Here is a 24089-nt window from a genome sequence, read left to right as displayed (position 1 = left end):
TTATATTCAACTAAACTATAGTTTTTGGTGGACAAAAATAAATTAAGGTAGCACTAATCTTTAGTTCACGTTCAAACATTCATGTCCAACCGCGAGCCATAATGGAATAAAATGCAGAATTGCACATGACAGATCTTGAACAGGTGCGTGTGTTCTTTGACTGTTAGCTAACAATTCATTAGTTAATGTCATTTTAAAGAAGGGTAATGCTAAACGTGTCTAAGGCACTTGTCAATTTTTTTTATTTATTTTTATGGAAAATGATAAACAGTGCCCCGGGCACTGATTAAGCATGTTAAAATAGAAATTATGTTTCGAACTACGTGTGTTCAATGCCTCAAAAATACAAAAAGTTGTCGTTTCAATATAAAGTTTATATTTTATTTCCTTTTTAGGTATGCTTAACAAGTGCCCCAGGGGCACTGTTTAGCATGACCCTATTTTTATTATCAATATGCCAACTTAATCGCATAATTTAATTCTAGTCAGTTTTAAATCAAGTGGTTTCAACCCCTCTCGATTGTAATTATGAGAATTCGAACCGTGATCTTTCTTGACATGTTTAGCGTTAATTAACATTGAATTATCTAACGATTGATTGACATTTATTAAATTTATATTAATAAGAAATTTTCATTTTGAAACTTTGTATTCAATATATTAAAAATGTAAAAAATTATTTTTTATACTTTAATTTATTTTTTTTAATATGCTATAGATGTAGTTTTCCCATTTTTTATTTCCTTTTTATATACCAATATTTTATATTATTAAAAAAGTACTACAAAATTAATAAAAACTACTTTAATTTCTATAAAAAAATATATATTTGACAAGTGTTTGAAAGACATATTAGCATATGACCATTTAAAGAAATATACCATTCATTACGGTACTTATTTTTGGAAATATATTGTAGCGTGTGTCCCTAAAATATTCACACACTCTATTCCTTTTGTCCCCTTTTTGTTAATGTTTCACTATCTTCGAATTTTTTTCTTTTGAAAGATCTTCAATTATTGAGACTAATAATTCAACTACTCTAATTAATGGGTAACCATCATATTCATCTTTATCTCAAAAAAATTCTCTTCCCGGAATAATCCCAATTTTTTAAAAGAAACTATAAATTAAAAACACATATTGAGCAGACAAATTTGAAAATTAGGAAAATAACTATAAAAAAAGAACTGGGTGTATCCTAAAATTTTGTTGAATAGACACATTAATAGACAAAAATAATTCAAAAATTAAATTCTTTCAAATAATAAAATATAAAAAATAATATGACATTTAATAAAAAAAAAATTGGTTTTTTCCACCAGTATTCGACTCACTGGACTGAACCGTCTAATTTGGTTCTGGAATCAGTCCTGACATCAAGTGGTTTCAGTCCGCTCCCGATCATAGTTGCAGGTGATCGAACCATAATCCTCTCTGCTAAGTTTAACGTCAATCATCACTAAACTAACTAACTACAAGTATATATGACATTTAATAATTGAATGATGAGTACAAATATTATACTTTTTTTTTTTTTGGGTCAAATGAGAACACATATTATATTCCAACATGCAATGCATGCACTGTCAAACACCTACAATTTTTCTATATATTACATAATCTTTCATATGCTTCTTCATTCACAACTCACACTTACCTTTGCTTTTCTCCATTGGAATAGCTCCAAGCTAGATATACTTTTAGATTTAATATATGGCTACCTTTATTAAATTCTTTGTTACACTCTCTATTCTAGTTTCCCTCTTAGCTTGTTCTACCAATGCACAACTTATTAGTAACTTCTATGGCAAAACTTGTCCATCCCTCGAAACCATTGTGCGCAATGAAATGATCAAAGCTATTAGAAATGAAGCTAGGATTGGTGCTTCTATACTTCGTTTGTTCTTCCATGATTGCTTTGTCAATGTAAGTATATATATATATATATATATATCATTTATTTAATTATTTGATGCATCATGCATTATATATTATTTTACTTTAAATTGTTCTCACATTCTAACTAGCATCTTTATTATTAGTCAGTTCTATTATATATTTACCTTATAATTTTGGCGAAATGACTTTGATAGTGTTCTTTGATTATTGTATATATTTTTAAAATATTTGTCAGTTTCAAAAGATAATAAAAAGTAAAAGATATGTAGAAACAGACATATGGTGTATATATTTTGATATTTAAATAATATAATTAACATTTATAGAATTGGTGTTTTGCCAACTTTAACATAATGTTGAAAGGCGACCCTATTTTAAAGAGAGCTCCATCATCATATGTTTGGTTTTGAGATCACCCATCTACATTATTTTTCCTTCTTTTTATTGAGCTATATATAAGTGGTTCACTGTAGATCTAATCTTTCTTTATTTTTATCGGGTTTTTAATTACGTTGTTTCTTGTTTTATTCATTGTCTTAATATAGGTTTTTTGAGTTTGTCTTACTGTGGTGTTTATTCGATCAATGACATAAGTGTCAATATTACAGATCGAGAGACGTTAATATTTCAATCACTTTGATTTTATCATATTTGTAGATATTTTGTCATTTTATACTATTGAGCTAGGTGCTACCAAATTGTTTGCATATTCATCTTTTAAGTTTAACAACATTAAATTTGTGTTGTTTTTAAAGTATCATACCAATTTAAATATTTTCTTTTAGAAGAAAAATTATTAATTGAGTATGAAACAGAAGTTTATTTTTATATATTTTTTTCAAAAAGAAATGGACATTTTTTTTTGAACGTAAGAAGAAATGGACATTCTTATCATAAATTTTTAACATCAAACATTGAACTACTCTATCTCCTATAATGAGGTTAAAGTAATAAATACTATGTATATGTTATATGTATATAAATTATAGTACGTAAACTAGATTATTATTTTATTTTATTTTTTGACAAATAGATTATTTATTTTTTGTAAAAATAAAAATGAAAGTCACGGGCTAGACTACGGTGACTATTTTTTATAAGTAACAACCATGGGAAATATTATATATTCTTAAAATCTTAAAAAAATTACATTAACATGTGAGTTTTATTTCTTTGTTTATTTTGGTAGGGATGTGATGGGTCTGTACTATTGGATGACACTGGAACATTTGTCGGTGAGAAAAATGCAGGACCTAACAAAAACTCTGCTAGGGGTTTCGAAGTGATTGATACTATTAAAACCAAAGTTGAAGCTGCTTGCAAATCCAAAGTTTCTTGTGCGGATATTCTTGCACTTGCAACTAGAGACGGAATAGCCTTGGTGAGTGACACTCAATTTTCAATTTTAAGAGATACATCTTTTTGAAAGTATATATATATGTGTGTCATTTTATAATCGTACTTTAATTGAATGTGGATGCGAGTTTGGGTTTTTTCCCGATATAAAATATAGGGGATGAAAATGTTGATATATATTCCCAAAATCGCCTTGTTAGTAAAAATTATATTTTTAATTATATACAAAATTTATTCATTTTATTTAATTATATACTATAATCTTAATCTCCTTTTAATAAAAAAAAAATATAACTTTAATATATTTTTATTGAAGATAGAGATGCAATCCAACTAGATATACAATTACGAGGTAAGAAAAACCCACATTCGTTGAGGGCAAGGGTGGGTGGGTGATGATATTATAATTTATAAACCGTTGCCATATTTTCTTTTGAGAGGAGATTATAATTTATAAATAATTATTTAAATCATTGTTTTAAATCATGTCAACTTCATGTTTATTTTTCCTATCATGTCAATTTTGGCATGGGCTTGTTTTCAAACCATGTCCCTCACTCTATGTTTTTAAATTGTTCTCACATATAATTGATCACAAATTCATGTCAACTCTTGTTATTGTTATGGGCTCCTCCATTTAAATATATATCTTGCAATTAAAAATACATCACATAAAACAACAAGATCGAAAAATATTTGACATTAAAAAACACAAGTACCATTACACACAATTAGTCTTTTATCAACCATGTCTCCATCAAAGATCAAAATCAAATCACTCACCATATTCTACTAACTACTAAAAGATTGTAAAAGTAAAAACCAAACTAAAAAATCAAACCAAGTCAATTTGTTACAACTAAGAGAACCATTGTTTGAATTTGAATTCTTGCTAGAACTAACATTAATCAAATTTTACTAACAGCCAAAATCAAAATTACTAAAGTCTCGCTTCTCTGTATTGAAATGTATGTTAACGTCAATAAAATAACAGTGTCACTAATAATTATTTTAAATTTTGTTGCTTTAAAATACAATATCAAATCCTTACCATTAAACTGATATTCTTTTACAACAAATTAGAATACATAACTATTAGAATTTGAGAGGCCTATACTCAACCACAAAAGCTAGCTTGAGAGTTGAAGTTTGCACTACACTTATAAAGGCTATCTTTGTCATATCTCTAGCCAATGTGGGACTTCTAACACACCCCCTCACGTCCAGAACTGAACAAGCGGAACGTGGGATCAACAACAACGGGTGGCCCAAATATAGGAGGTCTCCACAACAAACAACAAATGGATCTAGGATAGGCTCTGATACCATATTAGAATTTGAGAGGCCTATACTCCACCACAAAAGCTAGCTTGAGAGTTGAGGTTTGCACTACACTTATAAAGGCTATCTTTGTCATATCTCTAGCCAATGTGAGACTTCTAACAATAACTAAACGAATACACATCTTATTTGAATATATATATATATATATATATATATATATATATATATATATATATATATATATATACTCCCTCCGTCCCAAAATATAAGCAAAAGTTGGTCAACAAAAGTGGATGTATTTGGTCCAAATCTTTAACCAAATACATCAAGTTTATTTGACCCACTTTTGCTTATATTTTGGGACGTAGGGAGTATATATATATATATATATATATATATATATATATATATATATATATATATATATATATATATATATATACATACTTGTACACTGTTGAGGTGAATGATTTCGATAAACTTTTGTCTTACGATGTTTAAATTATTTTTTATTTATAGCTTGGAGGACCCTCATGGACAGTACCACTTGGAAGAAGAGATGCAAGAACAGCAAGTCAAAGTGCAGCCAACAGTCAAATTCCTGGACCATCATCCGATCTTGCAACTCTCACTAAAATGTTTAAAGACAAAGGTCTAACATTAAATGACCTTACTGTCCTTTCTGGTGCACACACCATAGGTCAAACAGAATGTCAATTTTTCCGAACTCGCATATACAATGAAACCAACATTGACACAAACTTTGCCACCTTAAGAAAAAGAAATTGTCCTACCTCTGGTGGTGACACCAACTTAGCACCTCTTGATTCTGTCACTCCAACCAAGTTTGACAACAATTACTATAATGACCTTATTGCTAAAAAGGGACTTCTTCATTCTGACCAAGTTCTTTTCAATGGTGTTGGTTCTCAAGTTTCTTTGGTTAAGACTTATAGTACTAATGGTAATGCTTTTGCTAGAGATTTTGCTGCTGCTATGGTGAAATTGAGTAAAATTAGTCCTCTCACCGGGACTAAAGGAGAGATTAGAAAGAACTGCAGGTTTATCAATTGATTTTGAGAATTCTTCAGTACACATCTTATTTGATTATGTATCGGTACACTGTTAAAATGAATAATTTTGATATGTTCACAAATAGTGTTTATTAATGTTTGTACCTATCAGAATTATCCACCTCAACAGTATACTAGTACATATCCAAATAAAATGTGCACTTGAGTGTTCACCATTTGTTTTGTTTTTTTTATGTAATTTGGTGGGGCTAATAATCAGAGGGCATGTCAGCAATTTAATAAATATTTGTGTCGGAGATTATTCAGAGATTGATTAATTCAGGATCAAAGTCATAATGTTTGACAAGATCAATTGGACACACCGGCAATTGTAGTATTAATGTTGATGCTGGTGCTTCTCAAATATGAATGTTTGTATATCCACAAATACATTCATGTTGTTATATGTATGTTGCTTGTCTTAAATAATGAATGGGGGGAATAAACCAAACCCACCAAAACAAGATTAACGAAAGCGATAATTAGACAAACCAACTCTATCTCTAAAGAAACTCTCTCTAGAGCAACTTGATAATTGGTTCCACCAGACTAACCCATCAACAAAAAATCTCGCATTAGCTAATCTGTCTGCACAAGTATTTCCTTCTCTATAAATACCTTAAGTATTCAATTAATCTATGAAGTGGATCTTATAAAAAAAACTAGATGGAATAATTTATAAGGCTTAAGTTATCTTCATGCTTTTGCCATTCATGCGATGAGCAAAAGTAGCATATTTAAACTATTAACAAGAGACTTTGATTTCTAGTTTAGTTCTTTTAAGTTGATACTTTATATCTGCATTGAAAAAACATGCAAACAAATTTACAAAGAGTTACATAAGCAAGAAGACAAGATCAAATAATACATTTTCTTAAACATTGTATCTTGAATTTTAAATGCTATAAATTCATATTATCGAGTAGTTAACTTTCGATCACTAGATGTGGCTAGGATTAGAGTCCTTTAATCCCACGCAATGCATATCTCAAGTATGACACATCCCATCACATATTGCAAAATTCATAGACTTCAAATAGTGACTTAGTTGGCTCTTATGCCTATCTAATCTAATAATCTTTGTATTGTACAATCAAAGAATGTTAACATCATATTCATATCACATTATACATGATTTCGTTAAGATACTTCATCACATGATTTCGTTATAAACTTTGTTGAAAATATCATACACAAAATATAGAAAAATAGCATTTTACACTTAATTTTTTTTTTATTTTTACCAAACGTACGAAGTTTTCAACAGTACCGTTTAGTAATGATTAATCTTTATCGAAAAATTTATAGAGTATACAAGATAGATTCTTCCCTTTTGACCGATTTTATTTCATATACTAAAGCCAAAAATTGAACATTTAACCATCTGTTTAAGGAGTTCAAAACTCTTGTTACTCGAACAAATTTATTTTCGGTAAGAATCACACTTATATTGCTCCAAACAGTTTAACCATCACTAACGATTTATAAAAACATATTTTGTCTTCCTCTCTCATGTTTCACTCTTACAAATTCTGTCCAAAAGCCACAATTCCTTTAAAGGCAAAAAATTAAAAAAAATTATAAGTGCTCTTTTAATTTAAAAGAAAACAAACTTACACACTTACAATTTAAATAAATTCACGTGAAAATTGAACTAGTACTACTTCCCTTATTCCTGAAACTTTTTCATAATGCATGTAACTCGTTTACGTTGTCAAGAAAATAAACAACTCATTCCACCACTTGGCATGTAAGAAGGTAATGAGATTTTGAGCTTTAACTAAAGAGTGTAATAATAAAATTATAATGCAAAATGAAATTAATGGGTTTTTTATAAGAAAGTTTAGTAAAAAAAAAGTAAAAAAAAAAAATGGGCCAAGCAAAGTCTGTAGAAAGGTGTATCCATATGGGCTCCTATATATTTGAGGAGATGGAGTATCTGGATTAGGTGCAAAATAAAGTAGTGACCTCCTTTTGCCACCCTACCAATTATGGGGCGCACCCTACAAAATTACCAAAATACCCTTGTCCACTACTTAGGTAGCGGACATCCTTCAAAACACCCTACCTTTATAACGCCCACGACTTAAGTAGCGGACATTGTTTTTCAAAAATTTTGATTTTTATAACGTCCGCTACTTAAGTAGCGGAAGCATATTTTGGTAATTTCATAGAGAAATGCTGAAGTTCATCCATTATTTTTTACAAAGGTGTGAATTAGCAACATATATTTTTAAAGGAGTGTTTATATAAATTCCTAGTTTACATCTACTTTTTTTAGAATAATGTTTTAGTAACATGCACCTCAAAGTGTATTCAACTATTTTTTTAGTTATAATTTACTAACAGACACCCTATAAAAAATAAATATGTGTAAATAGGAAGCCTCTAATATAGGCCCCTTTGTTTAATGTCCACCCATAGTCCTCACTCTATAAAAAATAAATATGTGTAAATAGGAAGACTCTAATATAGACCCCTTTGTTTAATGTCCACCCATAGTCCACACTAATTACATCAAATAGTGGGTATAAATCACTTATCAATTTTTGCCTCCATTTCAAATTGCACAGCCTCCCTGACTTGAATGTTGGGCGGTGGTTTGAAAATAACATTAGTAGGAAGGTGAATAATAATCAGGAAACGACTTTTTGGAAAGACAAATTGCTAGCTAAATGTGTAGTTCAACCTAAATGATACTAATTCATGTCTTACTAACATGTCATGGTTATCCGTTCCCGTGTTGCTTCCGTTACATCTTAATTTTAATTAGTTTTCACGTCATATATTTTTCTATTTTGCAGTTTTATCGGCCGATTTATTGGAAAGTTTCTGACTTTATTTATCTATTTATATTATTTTTATCGATTCAAATTAATGTTACAATGTCGTCTTTTCAAAAAAGTCAGTATACATTTAAGAGTATCACATCAAAGGCTATTTAGCGCAATTTACTTCACGTTATCAATATTTTCAGCTAATTAATTTTAAATGAACTACGTACTCGCTAATTTATTGAAAAATTTCTCGGTGATATTTGTTTTCTTGTACTCGCTAAATGAAATACATACTTTTATTAATTCCAATTACCTTTTTAGACTGTCGTGTTTCAAAAATCTTCAATACGCATATAAAAGCATTGTTAAATTACTAAATTTTGTTACTTTTGATACAATTATTTTGATTTTTTCTATAATAATGCAACTATATTATTCCATATTACTTATTTCTTTAGGGTTAAATATTTTATTGTCTCTACAACATAGAAATCTTCTAATTTTAGTCCTTAATTTTAATAAGTTTTTTAGTCCCTACAAAATTTCTCTGCACATAATTTTAATCTTTAGTGTTAAGTTAGCATTTTTTAATAATTCTTTTGCAACCTTATTAAAAGAATTATAAAAATTTCCTCCGCAATTGAGTTTTAAATTTGATTTCTAGATTTATTTGTTTTCTTCGTCCCAAAATAATTGTCACATTTTATTACTGCACATTTGAAAAAATACTTTTTAGATTCATTGAAAAAATAATGTATCCAGTCTATACTATTAACTTGATACATTATTTTTTCAATAAACCTAAAAAATAATTTTTTTCTTATAATTATGTGCGGGCAATAATAAAACAGAAAGACAGTTAGTGGGTGTCTATCCGGTAGTATTAATGATTAAACCAGGTGTTTATAAAAAAAAAATGATTAAACCAGGTAAATAAATAGTAAACTTTATAAATTAATAATATTAAAAAAATTGAACGATACACATGTTAATAGCTTATTATGAATTAAAATATTTCAAGCACACATAAATCAAACGTAAAAAAATTGAAGGATGCATATTTTAATAATTTATGAATTAAAATATTTGAATCTTGTTAACAAAAAAAAAAAAAAAAATTTAGGTTGAAAGATTTAATCTATGTTTTGATTTGTTCTGGAACTTGATTGATGATTATATTTATGTAAAGGATATATTTGCAAATATTTAAAAATAATGTTTAAAATAAAAAACTAAATAAAGAAACAAAATCTGCATTAAATGTTTGCCCTTTGTTAACCACATCAGCGGTGTACCGGTACACATTCACATAATGTGTACCGAAGAATTCACCTAATTGATATTCCCTATATTATTAAGGCAAATGCTAAATAGTGCCCCCGGGGCACTCTTTAAGCCCTTCAATAGTAAGTTTTTTATAGAATTTTTATCGGAATGCGTAAAGTCAACACATTGAAAATTGTAGTGTTTAACTTTTTGAATAAAAAGTTCCTTTAAATGGAATGCTTAAAGAGTGCCCCGAGGGCACTCGTTAGCAAGACCCTATTATTAATTCTAAATTCTAAATACGGTAACTATTTGAATTATCATGCCTTTTATGGTCAAGCCAATAAATATTATTAACGGAGCTGGACGATATATCAAGAAGTAATATGAAGAATAAATACTTGAGTAATACAATACAAGTAATATTTTTAAAAGTGATTAATTTTCTAAAAAAGGTGATTTTTTTAAATAAAAAATAAAAACCGTAACAATGCCTCTTAGTGCAAATTTATTTTGATGGTTTTTTTTTACTCATCTTATTTTGATGTTGTAATTATTAAAAATATTTTATTTACAATATAAAAAAATTATTTAGTTATATTTTTTTATCAATCATTATTTAATTATATACTTTTGTTTCTTAGGGGGTGTATTGAATTGTGATTTCATGGGATTTTAAAAGAATTTTGTATGACAAAAAAATCTTGAGGTATTCAATCAAGACTTTTAAAAAAGTTAAATAAATCTTGTGGTATTCAATCAAGAAAAATAAGTTTTTTTTTTCGAGGCAACAAAATTCGTTGGTATTCAATTAGAATTTGTTCCTACTTAAAATGTCTATTGGTATTTCAAAAGTCTACCGATTTTAAATAGATTCTTATTTAGAATGGATTTTGAGAGACTTTTTAGTTGAAAATACACTTGACAGACTTTTTCAACAATCTCACCAAAATGCACAAATTAGCATTTAATAATTTCTATTTTTGCTTCCTTAACATGTGTTTTAAGGGCACAAGTTAACATTCTCCAAGGTATTGGAAGAAAAATGTTATACTTTTTTTTTTGGTATTGAAAATAGTTAATCACGAATCATCATGGAACATATCAAGATATAAGGCACATATCATGTACATAATAACTACATTTTGACTCAAATAATTGCACATCTCGATTTTATAGAATGTAATAATTAATTTGCATTGATGTATATTCCTTTTTGGTCAGGTGGCTAAAAATTTCAATGAACAAGTGAAGTGTATATCTCTCTATAAATACAGAGACTTATCAATCCTCACGATACAATTCAAATTCATTTCATTAATCTCTATAGTAGTAATTTATACAAGATGAATACTACAAGGAATATTGCTATCACAATGATATTCTTATTATCTTTCTTTATCTTCACATCAGGTTTGAAACTAATAAGTTAATTTACACTTCAATTTTTTTAATTTTTTTTTTACAATAACATTAATTTTATATATTTGTATTGTTTGAATATGTAGATATGTGCATGGCAATAGAAGGAAGAGGACTTACCCCGACTTCCTTCCCATGTAAAACTGATGAAGACTGTAATTATTTATGTGGAATTCAGAGAGGAAAATGTCTTGGTGGGAAGTGTTCTTGTTTTTCACCACCACCATCTTCTACTAAGAAACATACCTAGCTAGTTTAATACACTATATTACAACTTGAGTATTCAATATTGTTATGCAATAATTTCCTTTATGAATAAAAGATAATACGGAGTATTCTACTATTATTATCATAGTTTTAATTTTTTTTTCTTCTTTTTTTATTTGCAGAAACATAAGCATCAATGTTTTTCTACTTTTCTATTATTCTCATTTGAATATATATTTTAATGCAATCAATTATAAAATATTTGATATATACCACCAATTTTTAAATAATTATGACTCGATTCATTTTTTATCCTAAGCACAAAATACTTTCTTTGACCAATTTTCCCTTATATTTTTGGACAGAGAGACTATATACCAAAAATAATTATAACCCGGTGTAAGAAAATAGATAATCCCTCCGGACACAATTATAAGCAAAAAATACTTTTTAAATTCATTGAAAAAATAATGTATCCAGTCTATACTATTAACTGGATACATTATTTTTTCAACAAACCTAAAAAATAATTTTTTTCTTATAATTATGTGCGGGCAATAATAAAGCAGAAAGACACGTTAGTGTGTGTCTATCCGGTAGTATTAATGATTAAACCAGGTGCTTATAAAAAAAAATGATTAAACCAGGTAAATAAATAGTAAACTTTTATAAATTAATAATATTAAAAAAATTGAACGATACACATGTTAATAGCTTATTATGAATTAAAATATTTCAAGCACACATAAATCAAACGTAAAAAAATTGAAGGATGCATATTTTAATAATTTATTAATTAAAATATTTGAATCTTGTTAACAAAAAAAAATGAAAATTTAGGTTGAAAGATTTAATCTATGTTTTGATTTGTTCTGGAACTTGATTGATGATTATATTTATGTAAAAGATATATTTGCAAATATTTAAAAATAATGTTTAAAATAAAAAACTTAATAAAGAAATAAAATCTGCATTAAATGTTTGTCCTTTATTAACCACATCAGCGGTGTACCGGTACATATTCACATAATATGTGCACCGAAGAATTCACCTAATTGATATTTCCTATATTAGTAATTCTAAATTCTAAATACGGTAACTATTTGAATTATCATGCCTTTTATGGTCAAGCCAATAAATATTATTAACGGAGCTGGACGATATATCAAGAAGTAATATGAAGAATAAATACTTGAGTAATACAATAGAAGTAATATTTTTATAAGTGATTAATTTTCTAAAAAAGGTGTTTTTTTTAAATAAAAAAAAAACCGTAACAATGCCTCTTAGTGCAAATTTATTTTGATGGTTTTTTTTTTACTCAACTTATTTTGATGTTGTAATTATTAAAAATATTTTATTTACAATATAAAAAAATTATTTAGTTATATTTTTTTATCAATCATTATTTAATTATATACTTTTGTTTCTTAGGGGTGTATTGAATTGTGATTTCATGGGATTTTAAAAGACTTTTTTATGACAAAAAAATCTTGAGGTATTCAATCAAGACTTTTAAAAAAGTTAAATAAATCTTGTGGTATTCAATCAAGACAAATACGTTTTTTTTTCGAGGCAACAAAATCCGTTGGTATTCAATTAGGATTTGTTCTTACTTAAAATGTCTATTGGTATTTCAAAAGTCTACCGATTTTAAATAGATTCTTATTTAGAATGGATTTTGAGAGACTTTTTAGTTGAAAATACACTTGACAGACTTTTTCAACAATCTCACCAAAAGCCTTGAGACTTTTTTGAACTCTCCAAGACTTTTTACTTTCATCATCACTGTATCAAATTTCTTCTTCTTTATTACTTTCGCAGTTCATCATCACTGCACCCGGTTTTTTCTTCTTTTCTTTGTTCACTTTTTCAACAATCTCCCCAAAAGCCTTGAGAATTTTTCAAACTCTTCAATACTTTTTACTTTCATCATCATTATACCGGTTTTCTTCTTATTCTTCTTCTTTACCTATCAAATATGTTTTTTTGCAAAAAATATTTTAACAAATTTTACATATTTTTTACAAAGTTTTGATTAATTACAACGGCAAACAATTTTTTTTGTCATATTCATCTGCTTCTATTTTCCATCAATGGTGGTGGTGATAACCTTTTTATTGGTGATTAGAAACGTTGCATACGTAAAAATGTATAAAACAAAAAAAGAAACATATACGTACAAAAAAATGTAAGGTTTTTTTTTTAAAATCTTTGTATTCCCAAAAAAATATATTTTCTTTTATTAAAGTTTATTGATTCTTTTGAAATTTTCCTAATATACAAAAATTTCCTAATATATATAAAGTGTTATCCGGAAGTTTGGCTACAACTTTTGCAAAATCAGTTGTCACAACTTCCATGTTACATTCAAAACTCTCAAAAAATTTAGTGGCTAGTTGAACAAGTTGGGGTCGATTAGAAGATGGTTCTACAAAAATCTTTCCAACAGAAGCAAGTGAATTATCATGTTCATTGACCAACTTATCATTGTCACCGACTTGATTCTCAGTTATTTCATTTTTTACTCCTTCATCAGCTCTCTGTCCATTTGCACGATCTTTGCCAAAAATACCTTGCAACCTCTCAAACTCTTTAAACTCTTTGTTGACATGGTTGCCAACTTTTGGATGTTTCTACAAGAAAGAAATAATTCATCAAATGAATAAACATATCAATAGCAAAAAAAAAAAAAAAAAACACACTAGACAAACTACAAGTTTAATAGATACCTCCAAATATTGAGATAAGACTTGACTGTTATCACAGGTGACACACTTTTTTGTGTCATCCCACCCATTGATCTTTTATTGCGACGAACTCTAAATTACCCAAACACCACTCCCTAAGAACCGGAGGGCTAACACAACAAAAAAATTAAAAAATAATAAAACAATAAATATAAATATAACTAATGGATTGCATTTTAAAACTACAATATATGCAGTAACCCCAATGTTTCTTTTGGCTTTTTTAGTAGAACCCCAAAATTTCTTGTCTATTGCATTTGTTTTTCTTTTCATTCAACTAATCTGCTTATGCTGGTTTGTTTTATCTTTTTCTATGATTGAGTAAATAAGAAATTACATAAGCAAGTAACAAAACCTCACGGTTGCACAAGCAATAGTAGGAGTAACTGCTGTGTTAATCCTAAAATCAGCAACAAAAACAAATAGGAAAGATATTTTTTACATTGTTAGGTATATCCAATCCTATCATTGAAACAAAAGCAAGTTCCCTCCAATGCAAACTTAATTTTCTATCTCCACAAAACTATACAAAATGCTAATTAATTAAGCACTATTGATCCCAATCGCTGCAACTTCAACATGTTTTTTTTACTTTAACATCGGGTCTCTCCAACATGCCCAGTGATAGTACTCCATCGATCACCAGTAGTCCAGACTGATTCACAGAGAAAATCTATTGTAAGCAATATCAACAGTAAAAGAGAGGATAATGTAGTTTTCGGTATGAGAAATTACCCTTTGAGGGTTGTTCAATCCAAGGGCCATTCATTACATTCAATATATATACTACAAGCCTCACTATATTGGAGATCTGGTAACAACTTTGGGGTAAGCAAGAAACACCTGCATAAGATTAATGGTCACTTACACGTACGTTATAAACCAAACGAATGTGAGGGAACAAAGCACATTAGTGACTAGCAAACCTGCAAAGATCAACCTTAATTCGCTATAATATGAATGCCAAGCATCACATTCAAAATCCACGGGCTTTTTTGCCTCATGTATTTCTCTTATTTCTATTACGCATAATTAAATACTATGCATGCATGTTTCTCTTCTAGCTGATATGACACCAGCCGGTTGATATATATAAATAGCCCTTGTTTATGACCCTTTTGTTCAAAAAGTCTTAAAAAATGAAAAGACAATCTTTGACTCACTAAATTAGGTATTTAACATGTATTCGTCACGTTTTAAAATCAAATTTAAACAAGGAATTTGAAAGATCAAGTAATATTAGTTAGTACTCACTGTGGTGTATTTGGCTTGCTTGCTGCTCTCACCAATTGGGTCCATCCCTGATACAAATAGAGTCAATGAAGGTCTGTCTCTTAAGTGCTGTTTACAGTTAATCCAGAAAGAATTTACTGTATTTTTGGATTGAAAATTTATATCGTATAGATCATCCATAAATTTTTTAAAATTTTTTGAAAATCATTTGATATGTTATTGAGACCCATCAAAATTTACGTTATTTAATAAACCGTCAATCTTGATGTGTCTCAATAACATATCAAATGATTTTCAATTTTTCTATGGATGATCCATATGATATAAACTTTCAATCCAACGGTGAATTTTGTAAAATTTGTATTCGTTATAATGTTATTCATCACTGGTCCACCATGGACCACTTGATGAAGTGATCCATATTAGAATTTCCCTAGTATAAAATAGCACTACTTATGCTGAATAAATATACGATTAGAGTTTTTGCATGGCATACTACTTTTTTGGGTTAAGATCATGGGACGCACTTACAAATTTTATCTCTATTTATAATTTAAAAAGTAATTTTGTATAGGCCAAACACATTCGGATGTCTTTAAATTTTGCGTTTGTAATAGTTTTTAATTAGTGATATGTTTTTCAATTTGTTGCACCATTATCCTTTCAGTTATCACACGTTCATAGAAACATTGACGTGACCGTTAATTTTGATGTTAACAATTATGAATTTGAGACTCAATTTAATGTGAAGCACGATACCCAGACAGTTGAGGCCTAACTGCATTGGAGGATAATTAACTGGAAGAAGAATAACGATGCAACAAATTAGAAACTTAAATGATCGATTTGTTAACTAAAAAACTTAAGAACTTGTTATCTAACTTTTACAAACTTGAAACTTAATTTTTTTTTTTTGGATACATTTGACCTATTGTATATTACCACGAACTACTTTTTTCCACTTGTATAGTGACTTAAGCATGCATATGTACATAGTTTGGATATAGCTGCGAAATCACTAGGAATATGTAGCTAGAGATTTATTGCCAAATTGTTATGACAATATCCTAGCGATTTAGTTAGGAAACACAAACTTTTGAACGTTATTTAACTAGGTATTACTTGGGAACTAACTAGGATTTACTGTATATTAGTTGCAAATTAGCTAGGAAATTTTTTGATAGGTGATTTGCCACCCAATCCATGCTACGCCCTATACAACAGCTAATTCACAACAAATTTGTAGCTAACTCTGTTTTAATAGATATTAGCTACGGATTACCTAAAAAAGCGATCGTAGCTAATCCCGTATTTTCTTGTAGTGAAACTACAAACTAACTTGTATTTACATATATTTAATGTCTTAATTTCTAATTGAGAAGCATAATCATTATTTTCTCTCTCGGTTTGCGTGCACACTCTTTTTCTCTCTTATATTTGATATTGTGTTAAATACTTGTCGATCAGAATTGTGTTCAAATAACATCCCTCTTTTTTTTACGGAAATGTTTCATAGACACAGATTTAAAACACAAAACCAACAAATATACGGTTGGTATACTATTTTCATTTTTTAAATAATATATTTTCTGTCTCGGTTTGCGTGCACACTCTTTTTCTCTCCTATATTTGATACTGTGTCAAATACTTATTGATCAGAATTGTGTTCAAATAGCATGCCTCTTTCTTTTTTAATTATATTATATGCAAATGAATGAGAAATATCCGTGATCAAACCATTGCTTTCCTACCTTCGAGTCTTTGACCATCGATTGATTCCATTCATAGAAAAACCATTTGTTCGTCTCACAAACCTAAAAGCAAAAGCAATTTTCTAAGGTATTTATTGCATATGGACATGCCATGATCTAGTTTACGAATAGTATATCCTTATCCTGTTAAGACTATTCTACAATAATAGACCCCCCACTAAAATTGTCAATCAACTCATACTTTTTTCTAGAATATTTATAAATAAAATTTATTTTATTTTTTAAAATAGTTGACTAAATCAGGGTAGTTAGTTTAGTTTGATATTAGTGATGTGGTTTGAATCGATTTTAAAGTAAAAAACTATTTGATTCAAAATACAAGCTGTATGTGGTTAGGTTAAACTAGGTTTAATTTTGATGTCAATTTAAAAAAATCAATTGGGTCCGATCCAATTAAATGTGGTATAATTTGGAGTTGATTTTTAAATATCTAAAACATACTTGTTAATAAAATATATCGAACTATTATAAAAATAAATAATTGTTTCGTTTAAAAAGTAATCATAATCTTTATTTGAATCGAGAAATTTTTATAAAAGGACATCAAAACATATTAAATATCAATTTTATTCAGTTTTCAATATTTTTTTATCGACGGCTTTTGTTTTATATTGATTTGAATTTGAACACACCCAATAATTAAACACTAGAAGATATATTTGAAATAACAAAGTCTTTATATATATATTTTATGTAATTTACTTTTTTATTTTTTTTTACAAAAGTAATTTACTTTTTTATTAAGAACCAAAGAAAGTTACGTATTTAGTTTTTTTACAGAAAAGTTACTTATTTAGTTATCGGTTAAAATACCACCAACTTTAATAAAATACATTGGGTTTAGACATGTAGAATAGAAATCTAGTTAGAAATATAATATTTGAAGTTACATAGATTTGAACTTGTTTCTGCGTTAAAAATTATTTTTTATAAAGACAATTATATAAAAAAATTATAATTTGGAAGAAGGTTTATAGCATTAGATTCGTCTTTTTCATGATGAAAGGTTGATTCTATTCTCTTTTGTCTTTTTTTTTTTTTTGAAGATTTTAGTTAGTGTCAATTCGAGGAGACAAGAAATAAAAGAAAGTATATCTATTAAGAAAACTAAAATTTAGATTTTTAAAGTATATGATTATATACATTTTTTAAAAAATAAATAAATAAATTTATACTCTTGTCCGACCCGAAAATACTGATAATTAACTGTTGTCAACTTGTCATATTTTAAATGATTTTGTCCGTGCCACAAAGCAAAATAATTTAGAAGACATAGAGTAGGTATTGTATAAGAGAAAAATTGAGCAATATTAATTAGTCAGCTGGGAAAATAACACAAAGATGGATATGTGATTGTGATTGACTAATTAACAACTCTAAGCAAGTTGATGTAATGTAGTACACACATGCATACAATTAACTAGAGTCAAACTAATGTAGTAGTAGCTGACTAGGTCCAGCGAGTTTAGTTTAGTTGGTAACAATATAAAAATTAGATCAAGTTCGAATTCGATTATCTTATTTATCCATTTTTAAAGTAAAATTTTTAACCACTAAATTACTTGACAAAAAAAAAAACTAACGGTAATTCAATTGGAAACTATTAGAAATAGAAATATTAGCAGCCATAAGACTATTTGATAACAAAAAAATTAAACCCCCATGTTAAATATTTCTTTTTTGTTTCTAATTTTAAAAATTGTATCCTTAATAAAAAGAAACTCTAATTTTAGATGGTGTTATTTAGTCCCGTGAGTTTAACTCAGTTGGTAGGACATTGTATCATATATATGTATTGGATTGGGGTTCGAACCCCATTCATCCCACTTATTTGGGTGGTATTTCTAACTACTAGACTACTTGATTAAAAGAAAAAAAGAATGGTGCTTTGTCCCGAATAATTTATGAACAATAACTCATCCAATTTAACAAAGATATTATATTCAAGTGATTAATGAGTTTCCCTTAAAACGAATTATTCGAAAGAATTAGAATTCAATTTCTGACAGGAACAATTTTTTACCAAACTTTATTTACCTCGCAGTCAAACTCTAGATTACTGAATATCCCTTCTTCTGAGAACCAGAGAATTAATATGAAGAAAAAAAAACTCATCCAATTAATAAATAGGAAATTTGCTAGAAAGTCACATAAGGTGTAACATTATCTCTTATATATGTGATTTTTAAGCATTATCCCTAATTTTAATAACTAAAATAATTTTAAAATATTGTAATTTTACTTAACCAAACACCAAAAACTTAACATTAATACACGTGTACAACAGAGTAACAAGGGTCCATCGACATAATTAACGTCATTAACCTCTTCCACATGCAAAGTAGGTTGGTTGTATATTATAATTAGTAGATCTTAAGTAACCCTGACAATAACGTTTAGATGAGATGATACACCCCTTCTAATTTAATTAAGATTATGTGTTGATTATAAAAATACACTTTTAATTTAGTTGTTTTTTTAATGGAGAATGACGTGGCACTGCCACGTGTATTTTTTATTTTTTTGCCTTGTCATGTCACCGATTAGTTTTTTAAATTTTTTTTCCAGTTTTTTTTTAAAAAAAAAATTCAGTTTTTTTGGCACCCCAATCTCAATTAAAAGGGAAAATTTTTCTAATTATTTGCAATTTCTTCTCTAATGGTTTTGTTATAACCAAATTTATATGAATGAAAGAATTTAGGAAAATAAATAAAATAAGAGGAGTGCTAGCAACACACTCTTTAACAAACACACTCTAACACACTCTCTTCTATTGGTTAAAATTTATATGGGTCCCATAAAAGTTATATGGGTCCACATTTTTTTATGGGACCCATGTGAATTTCAACCAATAAAAGAAAGTGTGTTGGAGTGTGTTTGTTAAAGAGTGTGTTGTTAGCATTATTCATAAAAAGAATAATGCTAACAACACACTCTTTAACAAACACACTCCAACACACTTTCTTTTAGAGTGTGTTTGTTAAAGAGTGTGTTGCTAGCACTCCTCTAAAATAAATTTAATTAATTAATAATTAAATTGAGAAAAAGAAAAATTAGGTTAAACAAATTGTTAAAAGACCATAAATGCATAATAGAACCAGTTGAAAACAAAAGCGATGAACGCAGAACAGAACCTAGGATTCATGGCGCCATAAACCTCCCAATCTTCTCAATCTAAAAATCAAAACCGAAATCACGTTCGGTTTAATTTAATTATTAATTAACTAAGAAAATAATTATATATATATATATATATATTTGACGAATAATTTTTTCTTTCAATAATTTAGTGGCTAAAATAATGTGAAAAAGAAATTAATGATGGCAAGAATATTTGAGTTACCTTTCAAAAAAATGTAGAAAAAGAAAAAATCAAAAGTGGGATATTGTCTAAGAAACTAACTACTGATAGATAGGGAAGATAAAAGGTTAACCAAATAAAACGGGGCATATAAAAAGCAGGGATAATAGCAAAAATCTTTTTTAATTTTTTTTAAGAAAAAATCAGAGAAGGAATTGAAAGGATTTTGGGCGGGGTTATGTAAAGTTTAGGCGGCTAAAATGATTATGTGTTTTCTATTTTAATATATAAAGGATTAGGTGAATTTAATGTCTACTAAAAAATTAGAGGTGATGTACGTGTTATCGAAAAAGACGTTTTCCCCAAATTTAAACATTGCTTAATTAATAAGTACGTTTGTTTTATGAAAAAACTATTGCACTATTAAATCCTTTTCTCTACTTTAAACATGCAATGTCATTGTCGACCCATCAATAACTACATCTACACTTTAATCTCTTTTTCACTTTTTTTTTAAAATTTTTTTTTAACAATCTCAATTATATACAGCTTTTTCTTTGTTTCGTTATTGGGAGTAAGTCAACTAATGGTAATGGGTAACATATTTTCTTCACTAATTGCTCCCAAATTTTTCCTTTTTCCTTTTTTATTTTTATAAAAAAAAAAAAAAAGAAGTAAAAAGCGCGTATTGAGTCACATGATTATTTTCTTACCGTCACATTTTATCTATATATATTGCATAATCTTTCATATGCTTCTTCATTCACAACTCACACACTTCATTGTCTTCTCTTCTCTTCAAGCTCTAGATATTTTTAGATTTTATTTTCTATGGCTACATTTACTAAATTATGTGTTACATTTTCCATTCTAGTTTCTCTCTTAGCTTGTTTTACCAATGCACAACTTTCTCCTAACTTCTATGGAAGAACTTGTCCTACCCTTCAATCCATTGTGCGTAGTGAAATGACCAAAGCTATCAATAATGAAGCTAGGATTGGTGCTTCTATACTTCGTTTGTTCTTCCATGATTGCTTTGTCAATGTATGCATTCTACTTTAAGATAATGTTTAAAAATCATTTATTTATTCTAAAAAGTATATAAAAGTCACGGGTTATATTTCTTCAAAAACATATGTAATTTACACTCACATGTTAATTTTATTGTTTTGTATATTTTGTAGGGATGTGATGGATCTATTTTATTGGATGACACTGCGACATTTACTGGTGAGAAAAATGCAGGACCTAACAAAAATTCAGCTAGGGGTTTCGAAATTATTGATACTATTAAAACTAGTGTTGAAGCTTCTTGCAATGCCACTGTCTCTTGTGCTGATATTCTAGCACTTGCAACTAGAGATGGAATAGCTCTGGTGAGTGACACATTTGATTTCTTTGTGTTTTCTTAACATTTTCTTTTGTTGGACATGGTATTTTTACTTTTTTTATTAATCAAAGTAATAAAGGTTGAATGATCAGTTGTCATATGTTATTTTTTATAAAATATCATGTGTTATTTTGTACACAATATGTGCGTATATTCATCCATATTAATATTTGGGGTCTTAGAAAGAAAAAAAAATTGAATAGATATATTTTTTTTTATAAGCAAAATATATTATAAAGGAGTATAAGGGATACTCAATCCCTTACAACTCAAAGCAAATTATAATATGCTTTGCATACAAGTCAGAGGATCGTAAAACCAATTCGAAAATTGCATAGATATATATATATATGCTTGGCTAAAAATTATTTCATTTATTTTATTTGAGAAAAGATGTATTATAGCTCTTCTTCAATTGGAGTACCATTCACGTATTTTCTATTTTTGGTTGAAGAAGTAAAGAAAAAAAAGTGAAAAAAAATTATTAAACATGAAAAATATATGGAAAAGCCATTTGTTTTTATAGATTTGTTTCTTACTCCTATTGAAAATGCTTTGATATTTGAAAATAAGATTCCAATCTTATTCAGTCATTCTCATGTAGCTAACTTGATGTTTGTTTTTTTCATATCATTCCACTTTTGACATGGGCTTGTTTTCACACCATGTCACCCACTCTCTGTTTTTAACTTTTTATCAAATATAATTGATCGTAATCATGTCAACTTGATATTTTGTGGGGTATAAAATGAAGAGTACGTATGAATTCATGTTGAATTTGATAAAAGAGACAATAAAATGAATATATACATAATAGACCAAAAAAAGTAAAATGGATACATGTGATGTTTTTATATAGAGCTAGCTAGTAAAATTAATTTTTTTTAAAAACTTGATACCCGGTCTTAGGACCGACTAATTCAAGAGGACGAATTCTACCGCTCACTTGCGGGGGCCCCATTTAAAGCCAAATTTTTTTTGCTCTATATATGGACTTAGCCCACCGAAATTGGCAACCGTGGGAATGGAACATGAGACCTTGAGAGGAGCATACTCTAAGGATCTAAGCCAATATCACTATACCAACCCTATGTGGGTTTAAATTAATTAATTAACCATCTAATAAAAAAATATTAAAATGGAAAAAACATTTTTATTGAAGGATTTTTACATCGTGGTTTTTTCACTAGTGCATTAATAATTATTTTACAATAATTTTAAGGGAATTCAATCTCAGAACTTTTAATTACAAGTCAAACTCTTAACTAAATGAAATTCGACAACTAAAACATAAGAGTGACGCTGATCTTGGTAAGGAGTACTACAGTTCGATCCCCGCAACTTCAACCCGAAGGGGTTGTAACCAATTGATATCATAACTAACTCTCGAACCATATTTGACAGTCTAGTCCGCCGGATACTAATGGTAAAAAAAAAAAATAATAAGCACCAATATAAACTAATGTCTTGTGACGATTTCTAATTTCAGTTTTGATTCATCATAACTTCATAAGTCATAACTTTCTTATTTTCAATAATTAACCATGTTCCAATTAATTTACAGCTTGGAGGACCTTCATGGATAGTGCCACTTGGAAGAAGAGATGCAAGAACAGCAAGTCAAAATGCAGCCAACACCCAAATTCCTGGACCATCATCTGACCTTGCAACTCTCACTAAAATGTTTAAAGACAAAGGTCTAACATTAAATGACCTTACTGTCCTTTCTGGTGCACACACCATAGGTCAAACAGAATGTCAATTTTTCCGAACTCGCATATACAATGAAACCAACATTGACACAAACTTTGCCACCTTAAGAAAAAGAAACTGTCCTACCTCTGGTGGTGACACCAACTTAGCACCTCTTGATTCTGTCACTCCAACCAAGTTTGACAACAATTACTATAATGACCTTATTGCTAAAAAAGGACTTCTTCATTCTGATCAAATTCTTTTCAATGGTGTTGGTTCTCAAGTTTCTTTGGTTAGGACTTATAGTACTGATGGTAATGCTTTTGCTAGAGACTTTGCTGCTGCTATGGTGAAATTGAGTAAAATTAGTCCTCTCACCGGGACTAAAGGAGAGATTAGAAAGGATTGCAGGTTTGTCAATTGATTTTGAGAATTCTTCTCTACACATCAAAGTCATAAAGTTTGACAAGATCAATTGGACACATTGGCAATTGTAGTATTAATGTTGATGCTGGTGCTTCTCAAATATGAATGTTTGTATATCCACAAATACATTCAAGTTGTTATATGTATGTTGCTTGTCTTAAATAATGAATGGATCAAAGTAATTTTATGTTATTTTTCACACTTGTTTCACATATCTGTCTGTATATTTTTTTTC

At 28.5% G+C, this 24089-nt stretch overlaps 1 protein-coding gene across 3 annotated transcripts; it reads left to right on the top strand.

Annotated features, from left to right (window-relative positions):
* The first annotated feature begins 1549 nt into the window (after positions 1-1549).
* LOC123898636 (peroxidase P7-like) lies at positions 1550-24053 on the top strand. Of its 3 annotated transcripts, none has more exons than XM_045949649.1 (3): positions 1550-1929; positions 3092-3283; positions 5062-6079. In XM_045949649.1, the coding sequence occupies exons 1-3, from the start codon at positions 1717-1719 to the stop codon at positions 5614-5616; spliced, it is 960 nt and encodes a 319-aa protein (XP_045805605.1). In that variant the 5' UTR covers positions 1550-1716; the 3' UTR covers positions 5617-6079. The 3 variants fall into 3 exon arrangements, with proteins under 3 accessions (XP_045805605.1, XP_045805606.1, XP_045805607.1); XM_045949650.1 differs by lacking the exons at positions 3092-3283; positions 5062-6079 and adding exons at positions 21528-21719; positions 23298-24053 and having other exon boundaries at positions 1648-1929; XM_045949651.1 differs by lacking the exons at positions 1550-1929; positions 3092-3283; positions 5062-6079 and adding exons at positions 21105-21387; positions 21528-21719; positions 23298-24053.
* The last annotated feature ends 36 nt before the right edge of the window (positions 24054-24089 follow it).

The sequence above is a fragment of the Trifolium pratense genome, linkage group LG7 (assembly GCF_020283565.1).
Source record: "Trifolium pratense cultivar HEN17-A07 linkage group LG7, ARS_RC_1.1, whole genome shotgun sequence".
NCBI lineage: Eukaryota > Viridiplantae > Streptophyta > Magnoliopsida > Fabales > Fabaceae > Trifolium > Trifolium pratense.
This window is presented reverse-complemented; position numbering and strand designations above follow the sequence as displayed.

Excerpts from the sequence above, each read along its gene's own strand:
- LOC123898636 (XM_045949650.1), top strand. The coding sequence starts at position 1,717 with ATGGCTACCTTTATTAAATTCTTTGTTACACTCTCTATTCTAGTTTCC. Across the intron at positions 1,930-21,527 it reads TCCATGATTGCTTTGTCAAT|GGATGTGATGGATCTATTTT; the intron begins GTAAGTATATAT and ends TATATTTTGTAG. Across the intron at positions 21,720-23,297 it reads CTAGAGATGGAATAGCTCTG|CTTGGAGGACCTTCATGGAT; the intron begins GTGAGTGACACA and ends ATTAATTTACAG.